Source organism: Sapajus apella, unplaced genomic scaffold, assembly GCF_009761245.1.
Source record: "Sapajus apella isolate SASKATOON/1434 unplaced genomic scaffold, GSC_monkey_1.0 scaffold80, whole genome shotgun sequence".
In the NCBI taxonomy this organism is placed as follows: domain Eukaryota; kingdom Metazoa; phylum Chordata; class Mammalia; order Primates; family Cebidae; genus Sapajus; species Sapajus apella.
This window is the reverse complement of record NW_022437020.1, coordinates 7810717-7828259: the sequence shown is the minus strand read 5'-3', so window position 1 is coordinate 7828259 and position 17543 is coordinate 7810717. Positions and strand designations below refer to the sequence as shown.

General features: G+C 38.1%; 1 protein-coding gene across 8 annotated transcripts in view; it reads right to left on the bottom strand.

Moving 5' to 3' along the window:
- The window catches only part of LRRC28 (leucine rich repeat containing 28), a 127942-nt gene that overhangs the window by 30703 nt on the left and 79696 nt on the right, over window positions 1-17543 (bottom strand). For 5 of the 8 annotated variants that reach the window (XR_004261153.1, XM_032252832.1, XM_032252831.1 and 2 more), the window contains one exon: window positions 16313-16519. The exons of 2 other annotated variants lie outside the window; for them this stretch is intronic. Coding sequence is in view for 5 of the 6 variants with exons in the window: in XM_032252832.1 (XP_032108723.1) it covers window positions 16313-16519 (207 nt within the window). In the remaining variant the exon portion in view is untranslated. The remainder of the gene's footprint in view (window positions 1-16312; window positions 16520-17543) is intronic. One more of the 8 variants, XM_032252838.1, reaches the window with a different exon arrangement.

Sequence of the window (17543 nt, the reverse complement as noted above, 5' to 3'; positions counted from 1 at the left end):
AAAACAGTAACTGTAATACAATTTGATCACTGCTATTAGAGAGGCTGGTTGAGGGTCTTATGGTTCACAGATGGGTTCTAGACAATTTGTCCCAGAAAGCAGGAGGAACATAATATAAAGTTAAGGTAAGAAAGAGTTTCCTGTGGGAGAGGGTAGGAAGGGTTACATTACTTCGTGCTGGTCCTATTACAATCATTCTGCACAGTTACAAAAAGGCAACAGAATTTCCCTCAAAAAGGTTACAACAATTTACACCCCCACCAGCTACACTGAGTGCACCTGCTTCCCTACAGGAAGCAAAACGTCATCTTTTTACATTTTTGCCATCCTTATAGGTAAGAAAAGGTATCTTGACATTGTTTTAACATGCATTTTTCTACTTATGAGTTTGAGCATTTCAAACTATGTCTGAGGGGCATTTATATATATTTTGTAAATTGCCTGTTTAAATCTTCTCATTTTTTGATCAGGTTTTTGGTATTTCATCCCTTGTTTTTTAAGAGTCATTTATGTATCAGGGACATTAGTTCCAGGTCTCTGGTTTATGTTACAAATGCTTTCAGTTTGTCAGCTGTCATTTAACTTTTTTTCCATGTAAAATTATGAAAAGTCTTTTCCAACTTATCTTCTTTTTTTAAATTGTCTCCAGATTTTGAGTCGTAGTTAGGAAACCTCTTCCCTGTGACACCAAGTTTAAGCAGAATTCACCTATGTTTTCTTCAAGTGTTTATATGCTTTCATTTTCCTTTTTCTTTTTTAACATACAGAGCCCTAATTCATTTGGAGTCTATTCTTACATATGGCATAAAAAGTACAGCTATTAATTCCTTTTTTCAAATGTTGATTCAGCTGTCTTAGTGTCATTTATGAACTTTTTGGTCCATTTTTACTCCAGTACACCAAAAAGAAAAACAGATCTCTAAGACTTCAAAAAAAAAAGTTGTAAAGTGTACATATTCCAGAAGAGAACTGTGGTGTTAATCAAACTGTAAATATGTAAATAAATGAAAACCCCAAAGATTTCACATACACACCTAAAAAACTAGTAGAATTTATCAATTAATTCAGTATAGCTACAGGATACATTTCAACATATAAAACTCATAGTATTTCTATAACAAGTAACAACCTATCAGAGAAAGAAATCGAGAAAACAATCCTATTTATAATAGTATTAAAAAAAATACCTAGGAATAAAGTAACCAAGGAGGTGAAACATTTGTACGTTGAAAATTATAAAAAACTGATGGGAAAAATTGAATAATACACAAATAAATGAAAAGATGTCCAGTATTCATGGATGGGAAGAATTACTATTGTTAAAATGTCTGTACTACTCAAAGCAATATACAAATTTAATCGTTATTAAAATTCCAGTGGCATTCTTCACAGAAATAGAAAAAAAAATCCTAAAATTCATACAGAAGTACAAAAACAAACAAACAAACCAAATAGCCAAAGCAATACTGAGACAGAAACATAAAGCTGGAGGCATATCATTTCCTGATTTAAAATTACATTACAAAGCTATGGTAACCAAAACACTATGATGCTGGAATAAAAACAGAAACCTAGACCAATGGAACAGAACAGAGAGTCCAGAAATGAATCCAAGCATATATGCGTACCAAGAGGACATAACAGGGAACAGAAACTGTCTTCAATAGATGATGCTGGGAAAGCTGGATTTCCACATGGAAAAGAATAAAACTGGACCCTTATCTTACACAATACACAAAAATCAACTCAGAATAGATTAACAAAACTAAATATAGGACCTAAAACCACAAAGCACCTAGAATAAAACATAGGGGAAACGCTCCTTGACACTGGCCTTGGCAATGATTTTTTTGATACCACACCAAAAGCTCAGGCTTTTTGGTGCGAAAACAAAATATTTTTGGTGCAAAAAACAAAAATAAATAAAGGAGACTACAAATTAAAAAGCTTCTGCACAGTAAAGAAAACAATTAACAAAACAAAAAGGCAACCTACTAACTGGAGAAAAAATAACTGCAAGCCACATAACTGATAAAAGGTTAATACACAAAATTTATAAAGAACCCTTAGAACTCAATAGCAGAAAAACAACCTGATTAAATAATTGGCAAAGCGTCTAAACATTTTCCCAAAGAACATATACAAAAGACCAACAGCTGTATGAAAAGGTGCCCAACATCACTAATCATAAGGGAAATGCAAATTAAAACCACTATGAGATTATCTCCTCACACCTAAAAGGATGGCTATCATAATAAAGATAAGAGATAACAAATGTAGGTGAGGGCATGCAGAAAAGGGAACCCTAGTACGTGTTAGTGGGATTGCAGATTGGTGCAGCCATTATGGAAAACAGTATGGAGGTTCCTAAAGAAATTAAAAATAGAACTACCACATGACTCAGCAATCCCTCTTCTGGGGAATATCCAAAGGATTTACAATCACCGCCTCATAAAGACATCTGCACTCCTATGTTCACTGCAGCATTATTCACCACAGCTAAGATACGGAAACGATGTCAATGCCCACGGATGAATGACTAGATAAAGAAATGTGGTGTGTATACATGATGGAATATTTTTCAGCTTTAAAAAAGAAAGATTCATGCCACAACCTAGATGAGTCTGGAAGATATTATACTAAATAAGCCAGGCACACAAAGAAAAATATTGCACAATGCCACTTATATACATAATACTTTTTTAAAAAGAGCTTAAATACACAAAGAGAATGAAACAGGGGTTACCATGTGGGAAGAAGGTAAGAATGGAAAATAGCAGATATATAGAATGAACAAGTTTAGAGATCTAATGTACAACATGATGACTATGGTTAATAAACTTTTACTGTATTACAGAATTTTGTTAAATAAATTTTAGCCGCTCTTGTCATGAAAACTATGTGAGATGATATGTTCATCTGTTTGTCCACAGTAACCACTTTACTATTTGTTTGTATCCCATAATATTGTGTTATAAACTTCAAATATACACAATAAAATTTATTTAAAAAAATATATAACCTTCTGCAATGGAACATAACACTGAATAGAGGTCATACAATTTGGAAAGGAAAAATGTGTACCCCATATACAGGTTTTTATGCATTTTTTAATGGGTAATGGTTTTAATGAAAATATTTTTGATGAGTATGCTTCCATTAAAGCTAGAGAAGTAAATTTACAATGAATTCTGGCTTTATTATAAACAAAATATATATGTATATATATATTTGAGATGAAGTCTCGTTCTGTTACCCAGGCTGGAGAACAATGGCGCGATCTTGGCTCACTGCAACCTCTGCCTCCCGGGTTCAAGGGATTCTCTTGCCTCAGCCTCCTGAGTAGCTGGGATTACAGGTGCATGCCATCATGCCTGGCTAATTTTTGTATTTTTAGTAGAGACGGAGTTTCACCATATTGGTCAGGCTGGTCAAGAACACCTGACCTTCTGATCCACCTAGTTCAGCCTCCCAAAGTGCTGGGATTACGGCGTGAGCCACCTGCCTGGCCAACAAAATATTTAAACTTAGAATAATGTCAAGTTTTAATACACCTACTTTCAGTTTTTGATTTTTTTTTGAAGTACTTTAATGCCGTAAAAAAAAATTAATGTTCTAGAAAAAAAACATTTTTTTTTTCCCTTTTGTCTCAGGCTTCAAATGTCTCAACATGGCATTGCCAAATCCTGTCTTGATTCCAATTTCTGCTATTTTGTTTACCATGAATTTCTTTGCATTAATTTTATTTTTTTAAATATTGTATTAAAATGTAATTTATCTTAAAACAAAAGTAAATGAGAATCACTTAAGGCCAGAAGTTTAAGACTAGCTTGGGAAACAGAACAGCAAGATTCTGTCTCTACAGAACAATTAGCTGGGAGTGGTGCCATGTGCCTACAGTTCCAGCTACTCAGGAGGCTGAGGCAGAAGGATCACCTGAGTCCAGGAGTTCGAGGCTGTACTGAGCCACAGTTGCATCACTGCACTCGAGCCTAGGTGACAGACCAAGACCCTGTCTCAAAAAACATGGATGGATGGATGGATGGATGGATGAATGACTATTAGCTGAACATTGTGGCCCATGTCTATAGTCCCAGCTACTCAGGAGGCTGAGGCAGAAGGATCATTTGAGCCCAGTAGTTCAACACTGCAGTGAGCCATGACTGCGCCACTGCACTCCAGCCTGGGTAACACAGTAAGGCCCTGCTTTAAAAAAAGATGCTGGGCAGTGGCTCACACCTGTAATCCCAGCACTTTGGGAGGCCGAGGCAGGCGGATCACTTCAGGTCAGGAGTTTTAGACCAGCCTGGCCAAAATGGTGAAACCCCATCTCTACTAAAAATACAAAAATTAGCTGGGTGTGGTGATGTGTGCCTGTAATCCTAGCTACTCGGGAGGCTGAAGCAGGAGAATTGCTTGAAACTAGGAGGTGGAGGTTGCAGTGAGCTGAGATCGTGCTACTGCACTCCAGCCTGTGTGACATAGTGAGACTCCAGAGAGAGAGAGAGAGAGAGAGAGAGAGAGAGAGAGAGAGAGAGGTGTGCAAACCTAGAAGTAAGTCACTGAAGAGAATAATTTTACACAGTGGGGATATGAGGACTCATGTGTCTGACTATTCACTTACAAGGCATGTGAGCAGAGCTTCTGTTTGCCCATATGTTAAATGGCATAACAGTACCTGGTCCCTCAATCTGACCAGTTGCAAGGTCACTGTATGTTCCAAAAATAAAAAAATCTGCGATATTTAAATCACCATACAGTATGTTTTTTAAGCATCAGACTAGAGAATTACCAAAATGTTGCATACTGTTAAGTAAACATATTCATGGACATATCTGTTGGTATAAAAGGCAATACATTTATAAAATATAGATGGGAAAAATATAAATACCAGAATCCACTTGCATTAAACAGGCCTGAACATTGCACTAAGAATTCCTATTTTAAATTTTTTCACTACTTCTCTGGTATACATATAAATCGTTTAGTCACAAATAGAAATTTGTAGACTTCTAAGGCACATAGAAAACGTTGGAATAATTTTTTCAAAATGAAACGGCACTGATAAAATGCAAATGATCTCTGGTCTCAGATTTGTCTTCCAGAGTCCCTAGAGGGGTCACGGAAAGCAGGAAATATTCTTTACCTGGGTATATGCAATGGTAAGGGTGTGACATACTAGCTAAGAGAGCAGGAAGGAGCACAGACTTGGAGTCAGATAACCTGGGTTTGAATCATTGTTCTGCTTACTAATAATATGTTGGTTAGTTTCCTCATCAGTATATTGGGGAAAACAAAGCTGTCCTCAGGTTTAGTGAGAATTGCTAACAAGGTTTAAAAACTATCAAGTAGAATTCTTGGCACACATCCTTCTCCAATATACAGCAGTTACTGTTCTCATTATTATTAAGTGGCATATTTGGAAGTATGGCCTACAATAGAACGCCAATTAAGAGAGAATTCTCTTTGGCATGCAGCAAATGGTAGTAACACTTTTCTGTACTTTAATTGCACAGTAAAGAGTTACAGGCAATGGTCTCTAGAGACAATGATTCATCCCCTCATACCAAGGACATAAAATGGAACATGACAGAGGAAGCACCTCTTTTCTCTATACTGCAAAAGAGCTTGTGCAAATTAAATGAGGTGAAGTGCAAAGATCACACAATAAAGTTAAATACAAGTTGACACTTGCTACTTCTTACATAGTTCAGTCTTCTTTCCCTGTGTTAGTTTTATAAGAAAAAAGGAGTTGATAATTTTAAAATGCTAATAGGTTCAGATCTTGTTTTAGCTTTTCAATATTATTGTGAGCTATTGTTCTGACAATGGGTATCAGAACACACTAAAGAATTCACACTGCTTCCCCACTTTACCTAGAAAAGGAAGCTCCTAGGCTACCTCCTCCTTCCTCAGATAATTAAGTTTGCACCTCCTGGCTACCATGAAATAGCTTATTTTACATTAAAGCTCAAAGAAAATCAGTATCAGCTATGTTCAGATCTATTATACATTAGCTAGCATAATGCCATGTGGACATGAGTATGTAAAGCAGACACTTAAACTTTCCAAATACACAATCTGATATAGAGTGGGGAATGGCAGTACTGAAATTAGATAATGCAGTGGGTGCCAGAGTCAGAACTGAGTCTGAATCCTGCTTCCCCACTTCTGCTTCCTGACATGAGCAGAAATGAAATGCTCTGAGCCTGCTTCCTCCACTGTAACAAGGGGATCAGAGTACCTTTCTCATAGAGCTGTTATAAAGATTAAACAACGTATACAGTGCCCAGCTTTATTCCTGGCAAAATAATTGGCACTCGATACATCTTAGTCTTTTACCTCCCCCTTCTGAATACAAAGAGGAGATCACAAAACAGTGTGGGATGATGAAGAGAACCAGCAGGATGATGAAGGGAACCAGGCAGCAGCTCTGCTGTTTTAGCTGGCACAGCACAGCCTGCTGGGGAGGCCAGGACACCACAGCGCCAGGCAAGGTCACAGGCTGTAAAGGCGTTGCTGTGACAGCCTCTTGAGAGCCTGATCCTGGCCAGAAAGCAGTCGGCTGGCAAAAGACCCCAAGCACAATGAAATGGCATTAGTAATCATAATGAGACTGAGATATGAACATGTACTTCATGCAAAGGCTTTGAGATACTTCTTATATTCTTCAGACAAAAAACCTTCACTCAATAATTAACTTTGGAAGAGACCACTCATCTACTAACCACTGGGGTGGTTTGTTTTCTTCCTTTTATTAATATTAATGCACCAATACCTTACAATAGATATATCATGCCATAATATTTTTTAAAATTCTTGTGCAAAAATGCTCAGTATGTAAAATTTATAAAGCAAGGAAGCTGTCCATCTGCATAGATGCTACAGCCATAAAGAAATTTTTCATGTGGCTTTTTAAAGTACTGTAGTGTGTCCAAAATATTTCCTTTTTTTTTTTCTTCCAGACTCACAGATCAAAGTTTCTGACTTAGAAATCAGCAAAATCTAGGAGTCCTGCATAAACTCCAATTCTTTTTGTTTGTCTGTTTGCTTTCAACCTCAAGGCTCTGGCACATGCAGTCCACATGGCTGAAAATGGAATAAAAAGCTCCTGTATATTTAGGCTACTGCCCTTTTAACCATACTGTAAAAGCAAGCATGGAATGACAGCACAGGAGTGGACAGAACAGGATCTGTGTGTACTTCATGCTGAACAGTATGAAACTCATTTATTTTATCAAAAGGTGAACGGTGTATTCTCATCAACAAAATGATGCAGCAAAAGAAACAACATCATCAAACATCAAAGCAATCAAAATAAATTGTTTAGAATGCTCTCTCAATGTTAAACCAATTATCACAGTTCAATAAATCAGAGATATTATTAGTCATAATTACAATGTTTTAAATACTATAAAATGTGGGCTTCTTAGTAATGAATTCAGAATTTACAGTATATTCCAAAATAACTCTTAAAATGAATTTAAATTACCTACATGATGCTTTTTACAAAGAGAACCCTTCAACCACTTTCTCAGAGTAATAAATTTTTAAGTGCTAGCTTCTTTAAATACACAGAAATACACACAGATTCCATTAACTCTTTTACAAAGTCTCTGTCTTTCTGGTCTATTGAGTTTTTACAAAATAAGACTTCACAGTGAATTATAATTTAATAAAATACTTTAGACATGGTAGATCATCAACTGTTAAAATAAAAAGATTTTAATGAATTTGAATGACTGCAGGCTCCCTTTGCTGTTGGTTTAAATATTCATGCTGCAGCATCTCTATTTCTGTTGCACAGTTCATGTAACAAAGAGATGATAAGCAATGGGCTAGGCACTGTGCTAGATGCTTGGGGTACAAACATGAAGATACACAGTTCCTGCGCTTCCTTACAGTCTGGCTACAGAGCAAAAACAGTTCACATTGCCTTATGCAGTATTTATGAGTGGTATGTGTTTTATGGATCTTATCTAATTCTCACAATTGTGCTTTGAAGTAAGTGCTAATATTACCTTATTACTAAGACTTCAATAAGCTTCCTAAGTCCAAGATTACATGGTAGAGCTGGGATTTAAAGGCACATCTGCCTTTTCACCATGATGGGATTTAGACAGCCTCCCCCATGACATCATTTCTATACAAGCAGGCCACTCGCATGCAGGGCAGGGAGTGGTACTGCCTAGCATGATGCACGGGGGCTGAGGGTATGAGAGAGCTGGTGCTTGCCCAAGGCATCCAGGTGTAATATTAGAGTTGGGTCTTGAAGCAGATATATTGCCAAGGAGATAAGTCATGAACAAAGTTTCTCGTTGCTTCCTTTAAAGGACTAGGAAAAGAAATACCAAGAATTCCTTCAGAGAAAATCCTGGAGAAGGAAACTGGCTGACTGTCCAGTATGGATTTGGGAAACACAACAGTACCATGGAGACTGTGTGAAGAGCAAAATGTCTTCACTGCATTGTACCTTGAACTGCTGCTCAGCCGTACTATGTGCCTGTTTCTCTGGTTTGTTTGGAACTTAAGAACTTTCCTGAAAGCTATGACTGATGGAAACTCCAGATTCTTGCTTTTAAGTCAATTCATAACATCTTCCAGACTTCACTAGTACTGCACATTCTTGCCACTATTTATAAAGCTGTGAGTTCTAGAACCAGAATAACAAAAAACTCTTCTGGTAAACATTCTGCTCATGGTACTAGCCCTCATACTGCTATTTTTCTAAACTTCACATTGTGCCCTAAGAATGAGCAGCATTTTCTTTTTCTTTTAATTGATATTCAGGAGAACAGGTCTCATTTTCTGTCTATTAATCATGTCCCACCCCTAAATCCTACTCTGAAACTTAGAGAAAAATAAAAATTTGTTCATTTAAAGCTCACCTAATCTAGGTGCACTTTTCTCTTCATATATTAGCATATAGTAAGTCAACCCCCGGCCCATGCTGCAGAAGCCGCATTAAATAATCCTGTTAACTTCCTAAGAAAACCTAACACAAGAGCAAAACCCTTATCCAATGAAAGAAAAACAAAGCATTGTCAGAAGGCAGTAGAATAGGCCAGGTGCAGTGGCTCATGCCTGTAATCCTAGCACTTCGGGAGGCTGAGGCTGGTGGATCACCTGAGGTTAGGAGTTGAGACCTGCCTGGCCAACACGGTGAAACCCCCAACTCTACTAAAAATACATATATTAGCCGGGCGTGATGGCAGGTGCCTGTAATCCCAGCTACTTGGGAGGCTAAGGCAGGAGAACTGCTTGAACCCAGGGGTGGAGATTGCAGTGAGCCGAGATCACGCTACTGCATTCCAACCTGGGTGAAAGAGCGAAACTCCATCTCAAAAAAAAAAGGAGACAGCAGAATAGGCTCAGATGAGTAAGCAGCACAAGGATAAAGAATAGTTTTTGTTACAAATACTTACAATAAGACAGAGCTTAAAAAGCAGCATTGCACATCCATTTCCTTGACAACATTTGCATTTCAGAGCTGTAACTTTTCTCCTGAAACACGATCTGTATGGATTTTTGTTGAGACTAATGCTCTCATTTTTTCCTACTGCTAGATTTTGAACTTGTTTTCAAGACTTTTCTCTGTTTTCCTTATGCCCATGAATAGAGAGATCTGCACAACAATTACTACAGAACATGATTCTGTTCTATAGTAATTTTGTCACATGTTTGGATCCCCCTTTTGAAAGCAGCTATTACACCTGCTACCCAAACACAGAACTCACTCCACTTTCTGGGACTTTCTGTCTTGTACAGTTCTTAACACTGAAATTTATTTAAGTCCACAAATTCTGCAAATTAGTCCCATTAAATAATGATGTCAAGGCCTTGTTTTTCAAACTGCAGGTGAAACGCATTCACAGTTCAGTACAGTACAGTTTACACTCATCTCTAAGTCTGAGATTAGGAAATTATTAACTGGTTTCCAACTAGTTTCAATACTAGTTTGAAGTTTAAATAGTTTTACTGTGTTAATTTTTATTAAAAAATAGTAAGCAGCAGTCCTTTTCCTGACTTTCTAAGCAAATATAAAGAAAGTAGGAACAAGAGGCAATAGAAAAAACAAGTACAGTTAACAGATCTGTGCCTTTTATGTTGCATTTACAACAAAAGGAGGGATTTCAGCATGTCCTTTGAAAATGCCTAGGAGCTAGTTTCTAAAACTGCACCATTACTTGCTATGTAATTTTTCTACACAAGGCATCCAATTCTTACAAACAAATACAAGTACTACCACTACAAAAAACCTGTTGTTTGATAAAGGGCCAGTTTTATACCCTTACCAAAGTCATGGCATGTGATCTGGAGGAGTGGTTGAATCGCACTAGAACATGAATCGCTGCACTCAGGTGTTGGCTTGTCCACTAAAATTGTTCTATAAACAATTTTAGGTTAGTGCAGATGTACATTTCTTTTTAAAAATCTATTTACATTTGATATTTTTCAAACATCATTTCATTATGCAGCACAAGTACTTGACACACAGACTAACTCTTCCCAAGAAAATTAACACTACTATAATCTCCAAGAGATAACTCTGGGGCTGGTTTAGAAACCCAGTTAATTTTCCTTAGTAGAAAGTTATTCTCTACTAGCTGTTGAGCTACTACATGGTAATTTATGCACAAGCTATTCTGCAAATCTCAATGTCCTGTGCCAAACATTCCTGATTAAGAATTTAATCGCTTTTTTTCAGATGGTGTCTCGCTCTGTCACCCAGGCTGGAGTACAGTGGTGGGATCTTGGCTCACTGCAACCTCCCTGGTTCAAGCGATTCTTGTGCCTCAGCCTCCCGAGCAGATGGGATTACAGACACCTGCCACCATGCCCTGCTAATTCTTGTATTTTTAGTAGAAATGGGGTTTCACCATGTTGGCCAGGCTGGTCTAGAACTCCTGACCTCATGTGATCCACATGCCTTGGTCTCCCAAAGTGCTGGGATTACAGGCATGAGCCATGGTTCCCAGCCCAATTGCTGTTTTTTAAATTAACATTCAATAAGAATTCCATCCCTAATGTGGGTACAACTTTTGTTTTCTTAAACTACAGGAGTTACTGGCACTGAGTTTGGCTGACATGGCATTTCCTGGGAGGTTACTAAAGGATGGTCTCGCATAGTAAATTTGTGAATGGGCAACCTCACAATCCTTATATCTATTACTCAACATTAAGTAAGTTGTAAACATGCCTAGATAACTGGACTTATTAATTATGCAATGAAAATCAGAAGTGCATGGTTAAAAAGCTTCAGAGAAAAAAATCCTTTTCTTTATATCTCCCTACACTTTCAGAAGCCAAGAAATGAGTTGCAATTCTGAGTTATTTAGTTAACAAAGCTAAATTGAGTCAAAAGCAAATATTCAAGTTTCAAGGCCTCTATTAAATTTCATAGCACTAGGCTCAAGTGACTGCCTCCCCCTCCTCCTTGCTGATAGTCACCACTGTGAACAAAGATTCTAACTGTGGAATCATCTGTCACTCAGTCGTGATGGCACAGTAATAACAACATCCTTTTCTTTTGATGCATCTTTTCATCTTAAGAAGAACATAGTCAAAGAGTCTTAATGGTTTCAACAGTATTACAAGTGACTTAAAGAAGGATACACAAAGACTGTTAACGGGTTAGACAGTATTATAAGTGATTTAAGTCATCCTTACATATGGCATCTCTGGTTATCTTTTGAAGAGGCATTCCTTTAAGAAGCCACATAAAAACTAATTTTCTCCTAAGTCACACTTCTTTGGGCAAGAAACTGAATTCATTAAGTGGCTCCCCAAAATAAGATGCCCACCTCCTATCTCTGGGAGCGATATCACAGCATTCATTCCATAAAACTTTCAAGTTCCTGTATTATGCTTGTAGAATCAAGGTTCTTAGAACACAGGAGCCTTCTAATATTTGAAAACCTTAGGGGTACACATGGGTGTGTGCACGCACGTGTGTACACAGTATCTCCAAACTACTGTAAAGAGGTACCCCTATTTGCTAAGTTTCTAAGAACAGTTCAGTTCTCTATAAAGAGCAGTGCCAGAGGCTGCATGCTTTGTTTGACTCTCTCCCAGATAATTCTTAGTATTAGATGGCTTCTGTTTTTCAGAAAACAGTTCATGGAAAGGTTTTAAGTATATAAATTTGTTTTCTTCCTAAAGACTTAACTGAATTCCATTTCCAAACCCAGCTTCATGGTCGCAAAAAATGCCCCCAGAAACAGAAAGACAAGACTGAGGAGACTGTGGCTATTTTGGTCAGCTTCAGTTTCTTCATCTCCGTGGATTATCCTGCCTCCAGTCTCCTGAAGCCTTCCTTGAGTGACCTCACACAGAGCTCTTTAGCTGTCTCATCCATTTCTTACAAAGAATATCCCATATACCAGATGTAGCAAGGCCACCGGTGCTTGTATTTGCTCCCTGATCCTTTCTTCCTGCTGTTCTCAAAGAATCCAGTTTTAGACCAGGGCAGAGCACTGCTTCAGGCAGCCTGCTTCTTTTATACCGGATAATCTTCATCATCATCCTCTTACCTGTATGCTTTTCTAAAATAAAGTAAAACCTATTCACAAGCCCATGTTCTGCCAAGGCTGTAAGCCTTATGAGCCAGGATGGTGCCCAGAGCCTTGTTGAAGTTGCTTCCTATCTGTGGTTACTTCAGCTGTCATGAGGCATCCTCTTCAAAATGCAGAGCCGATCCTCTTGCCTCTAAAGCTCTTTGACACCACATTCACAAGTTCACAAAGAAAAATTGCTCCTGACACTGAGGCAAGGCTTTGGAGTGACAAGAAACCCAGAGACAGAAGCTACTCTGTAATAGTTCAACTCCCCACTGAATATTGTGTACTGAAGAAGAGATGCCCACCTCCATAGCCACATCGGCTTTTAGCATGGTGTATACAGAAGATGCCCTAGTAAATAACTGAGGATGCCAAGGCAGAAGAGCAGACTAGCCATGTGTAGCACTCAGTTCTCTACCCAATAACCACTTCTATCACCTTGCACCAGCCACTGCAAGTCAGGTCCTCTGTTGCTGCAAGCATTCAGCATGGCACACAACATCACTCCCCTGTACCCCAAACATTACAGTGGTCAGGTTCCTATGAAAATGGCTTCTTTCTATTCTCCCAACACCACTGCCACCTTGGCACATACTCAGCTTGTGTCACTGCTGAAAAAAAGGCAGGAATGAGTGGCCAATGACCAGGGGATGAGGAGCCAGGGCTAAGGAGCTATAGTGAGGGAGGGAGAAGAGGCAAGGCAAAGGGCACAGAAACCAAATGCAGCAAACAAAAGCCATTCAACTTACGAGCTCAGTTGTATGCAGGAGTCTAGGCAGAGCTAGGGCTCTAGAACCAGATGGCATTCTGGTAAGAGCACATCTGAGTATCAGACAAGAGAACAGGGCTGTGGATCAGATTCTGGCAGGCTAGATGTAGCCAGTAGCTGTATGAATGGTTTACAGCTGAGACAAGAGTATGTAATGGAATAACCAAGACAAGAGAAAAATAAGTTAGGAGCACAACCTCCAAATTAAGGAACCAGGACTTCCACTGAAGTTGCAGGGACCAGGCCATGGAAGAAGAGGTACTAATACCAAGACAGACCTAGATAACAGTTCTGTGGGCTAGGCTTTTATCAGATTTCTGTTGCTGCAGAAGCTACTGATGCTAGGCCAGGTGGAAGTAATTGGGATCACCTGGTTGGTGTACAGAGTAGGGAGGTGAGAGAAAGCACTAGCCTCCAGCAGCTAATCTTGCTAAGCGAAGAGAGAGCTAGATTGAACAAGGCCAATGAGAATGTCCATAGGAGTATCTTGAGCCCAAAATGGCAGAGCCAAACTTTGACATTGGAGATGGCCACATAACAACTAAAAGATGTTCAATATGATTAAATCCTATTCCCAAATGAGGGCCCCTGTAGAGAGACCATGTCTGCAATATGGAGAAAGCGTGTTGATGTTGCAAAAACGTGGGTTGAGAAGGAGACAAGTCTGAAACTCAATTCTGTCTCTTACTAGCTGTGATTCCGGCAGGTTACTTAACATCTGTGAGCCCCAATTTTCTTATCTGTAAAATCAGGTTGCCAATAAGTTTTACAATAATAGATTCTGTCATAAGGTTTTCTGATAACTAAATTAGTGAGCATATGTACAGCAATTAAACAGAATCCCTGGCCAAAGAGTCAGTGCTCAATAAGTGATAGCCATTATTATTATTGCAAATAGTCACAGTAGTACATATAATACCATTATTGCAGTAGTACATATAATACCATTATTGCACATGGAAATACTCCTTTTTACAAAGATCATCTATAATAACAACAATATTATGAATAGTAGTATAGGTAACCCCAGACTTAAAAAGCTAATCTGTTTCTGGTAACATCTGAAAGTCAAACCACAGTAAGATAAGGTTGTTTATAATGAAGCTTGCAGCTTTACTCTGAACTCTGGTATTATGCCAGTAAGTTGCATTTTATGCCACACAAATCAAACCACCACATTCTTTTTCTCCCTCCCTCCCTCCCTCTCTCCTTGCCTTCCTGACATGTATTGCCAGCACTGACTGCAACATCCTGGCAATCACTTGGTAGCTCGGAGTTGGCATTGGTATAGGTCACATTTCCATCTCCTTTAGGAAGTGGTAAATACAAGTTTAGGTAGTTACTACAAGGAGAGGGGGTGAATATGAGGAGGGTAAAAAAAATTTTTTTTAAGATGAGGTCTTGCTATGTTGCCCAGGCTGTAGTGCAGTGGCTATTCTCAGGGACAATCATAGCTAACTACATCCTTAAACTCCTGGGCTCAAGTGATCCTTCTACCTCAGTCTCCTGAGTAGCTGGAACTACAGGTATGTACCACCATGCCTGGCTCAAGAGTAAAAAATTTTTTAAGTTAGATATGGTAATCTACAAGTTGTATCTTCTCATTTCAGAGTCATCTGCATTTGTACGATGCTTTGTAATTCTTATACATAAACTATCATATTCAACTTCAAAATAACTGTAAAGAAGCAGGATAAATATGATCTCTGGCTCACAGAAAATAAAACTGATGAAGGTCACGGAGGTTCTGGTGATTTACTCCAGGTCACATACTGTCACAGTATGGTGGGATCATGCTATCACCTGGATCTCTGGATTTGTAATTTGGTGCTTATCCACCACAATTAGTCTATGACCTGTGGGGTTAGTGTAGCAGGTACTTTTATTTTCAAAAAATAAAAGTACTCTCTATTTACATTTGATATTTTTCTCTCTCGAAGGAAGTTCTGATTTCTTAGAAATGTAGCTTGCTTCTGAAACAGCCTCATTTCATTTTGTTAATTTTATAAGTACAAAATTTAATTATATTTATGCTAAACAAATCTCCTTAAATTTGATTATTACTTCAATTGATTTTGAGGTATCCAGTATTTTAAAGTTACCTTGAACATATTAAACTGAAAGTAATATGTGCATTGTATTATGTTGGAAAATGTTTCCTTTAGGGAATAGTAAATTATTTACTTTACTGCCCTCAGAGATAAATTATTCACTATAAAAATGCATTTATGAGCAAAATCATATGATGCTTATTGTGACAGTTTAAGGTTTGAAGGGGCCTCATATTCTTATTTTTTGAAATAGCACTTTTGTTTCTTACAAGTTAACAAAACTATGGAGTTATCTATAAAATAAATGTACTGTTTTATTAAAGGCCTCTGTACTTTGACATATAATATGTCAAAATGGGTCAGTTACAGAACTCTATAGTGGATAATAGGTTATTTCTTAGCCAAGCTGACATTTCTAGCTCAGCAGGCATTTCAGCCAATTTTAAGGTCTTTAAAGTTTTGTAATCTGGTTATCTGGCAATACTAATTATTAGGATACCCAATATCACTTTTTTTGGGGAGAACTCAACATCTAAACCAGTATGTTTGTACCAGTAGCTATCCTTTCATATTGTTCAATACCTTAGACACACACACACACACACACACACTCTCTCTCTCTCTCTCTCTCTCTCCCCCCCTCTCTCTCTCACTCTCTCTCTAATTCCTTTCTCAGAGGAAATCATCTCACATATTTTGTCCCTAAACACAGTTTTAGCACAGATTTCTTTTTTCTAAAGTATAAAATCCCTAGCTGAAATAAATTCCATTTGTTAACTAGGAATGAGGCTTTGTTCACTGCAAAAACAAGCTGAGAGAAGCAGTCATTAAGATAAACAGGAGGAGGGAAACTAATTAATTGGTCATAGTCAAAGAAACAAAGGCTTTCCATCTTATTCTTTGGCTGTTTTACTTTAAAAACAATCACTTACCAAGTGGCAAAAATGCAAGACGGTTTCCAGCCATGGAGAGCTCATTGAGGCTGGGCAGCTGGCAGAGATGGCGCGGCACATACCATAGACGATTTCGGTCCACAGTGAGGTACTGCAGAGAAAGGCACATGTGAAGCCTCTCGGGTAAAGTTAGCAAACGATTGGTAGAAATGTCTAGTGTCTGCAGCTCCTTCAAATCGCCAACCTCTACAACCAAAATCAAAATTAGGATAAATTGCATCCTTATGAACTGAAATAAACAAAATGAATCAGTACTAAAACAGTTTAACCAAATGAAATCAGTAGCTGCAACTATTTCCATAAACATGAATACTGAAGTACAGGATTGTTGGTGAAAATGCAAATAATACAACCTAGGTGGGTGTCTTTAAATTAGCCTGCCAGAATTTCTTAAGTGGAGAAAAGGCTGGCTGGCATGGAGAAAAAAAGAGACACAAAGTGGTGAATCTGAACCAGAAGTCTGTTACTATGGCTTCTGCATCTTGATGAATCAAAATTGTTGCTAGGGTGAGAAAAGAACAATTACAGTCACTTCGAGGAACCTGGTTTTTGCCACTTGTGTGATTTCCCCATCCATCTAAGTAGAAATGGAGATTTTATGAATTACAGCAGTGAAGTAAGTGCAACTTAGATGGATGGTGTTCATATGAAGTAAACAGATTTCTGGAGTAGAAATTAGAATCTTTTGGAAATTTTCACCACAGTAAAGATTATAACAATAAAATGAGCTACAGTTAAAGAACATTTTTAGATACTGTTCAAGCATGTGACTTCTTTTAAAAAACCCGAAGTATACATATCCTATAAGGATTAACGCCAAAATTAAATATTTCCATTTATTCCAAAATTCCCTCATCATCGATGTCTATAGTTGTCATCTGTTCCATGGTGAGTACAATTATGTCCTTTTCATACATCAAATCACTAAGACTTGAGTGAAGATTAGGGAGTTCCTTACAAGGAACTTAGTCCTTCTCAGGGAAAATCCTTCCAATTTACAGGAAGGACATTTACTCTTTCCCAGGACAGAACATTACACTGAAGACTCTACAGTTAGCACTGTGAAGGACAAGTCCACTTTTACATCATGTAGACTTAGATGTTGAAGACCACTGTGATGCCATCTCTTCCCCTTCTCTCACCCTGCCCCGTTTCTGAGCCAGTCCTCTTCAGTTAAGGTTGGCCATGCTCTACTACTTGACAGCACCCC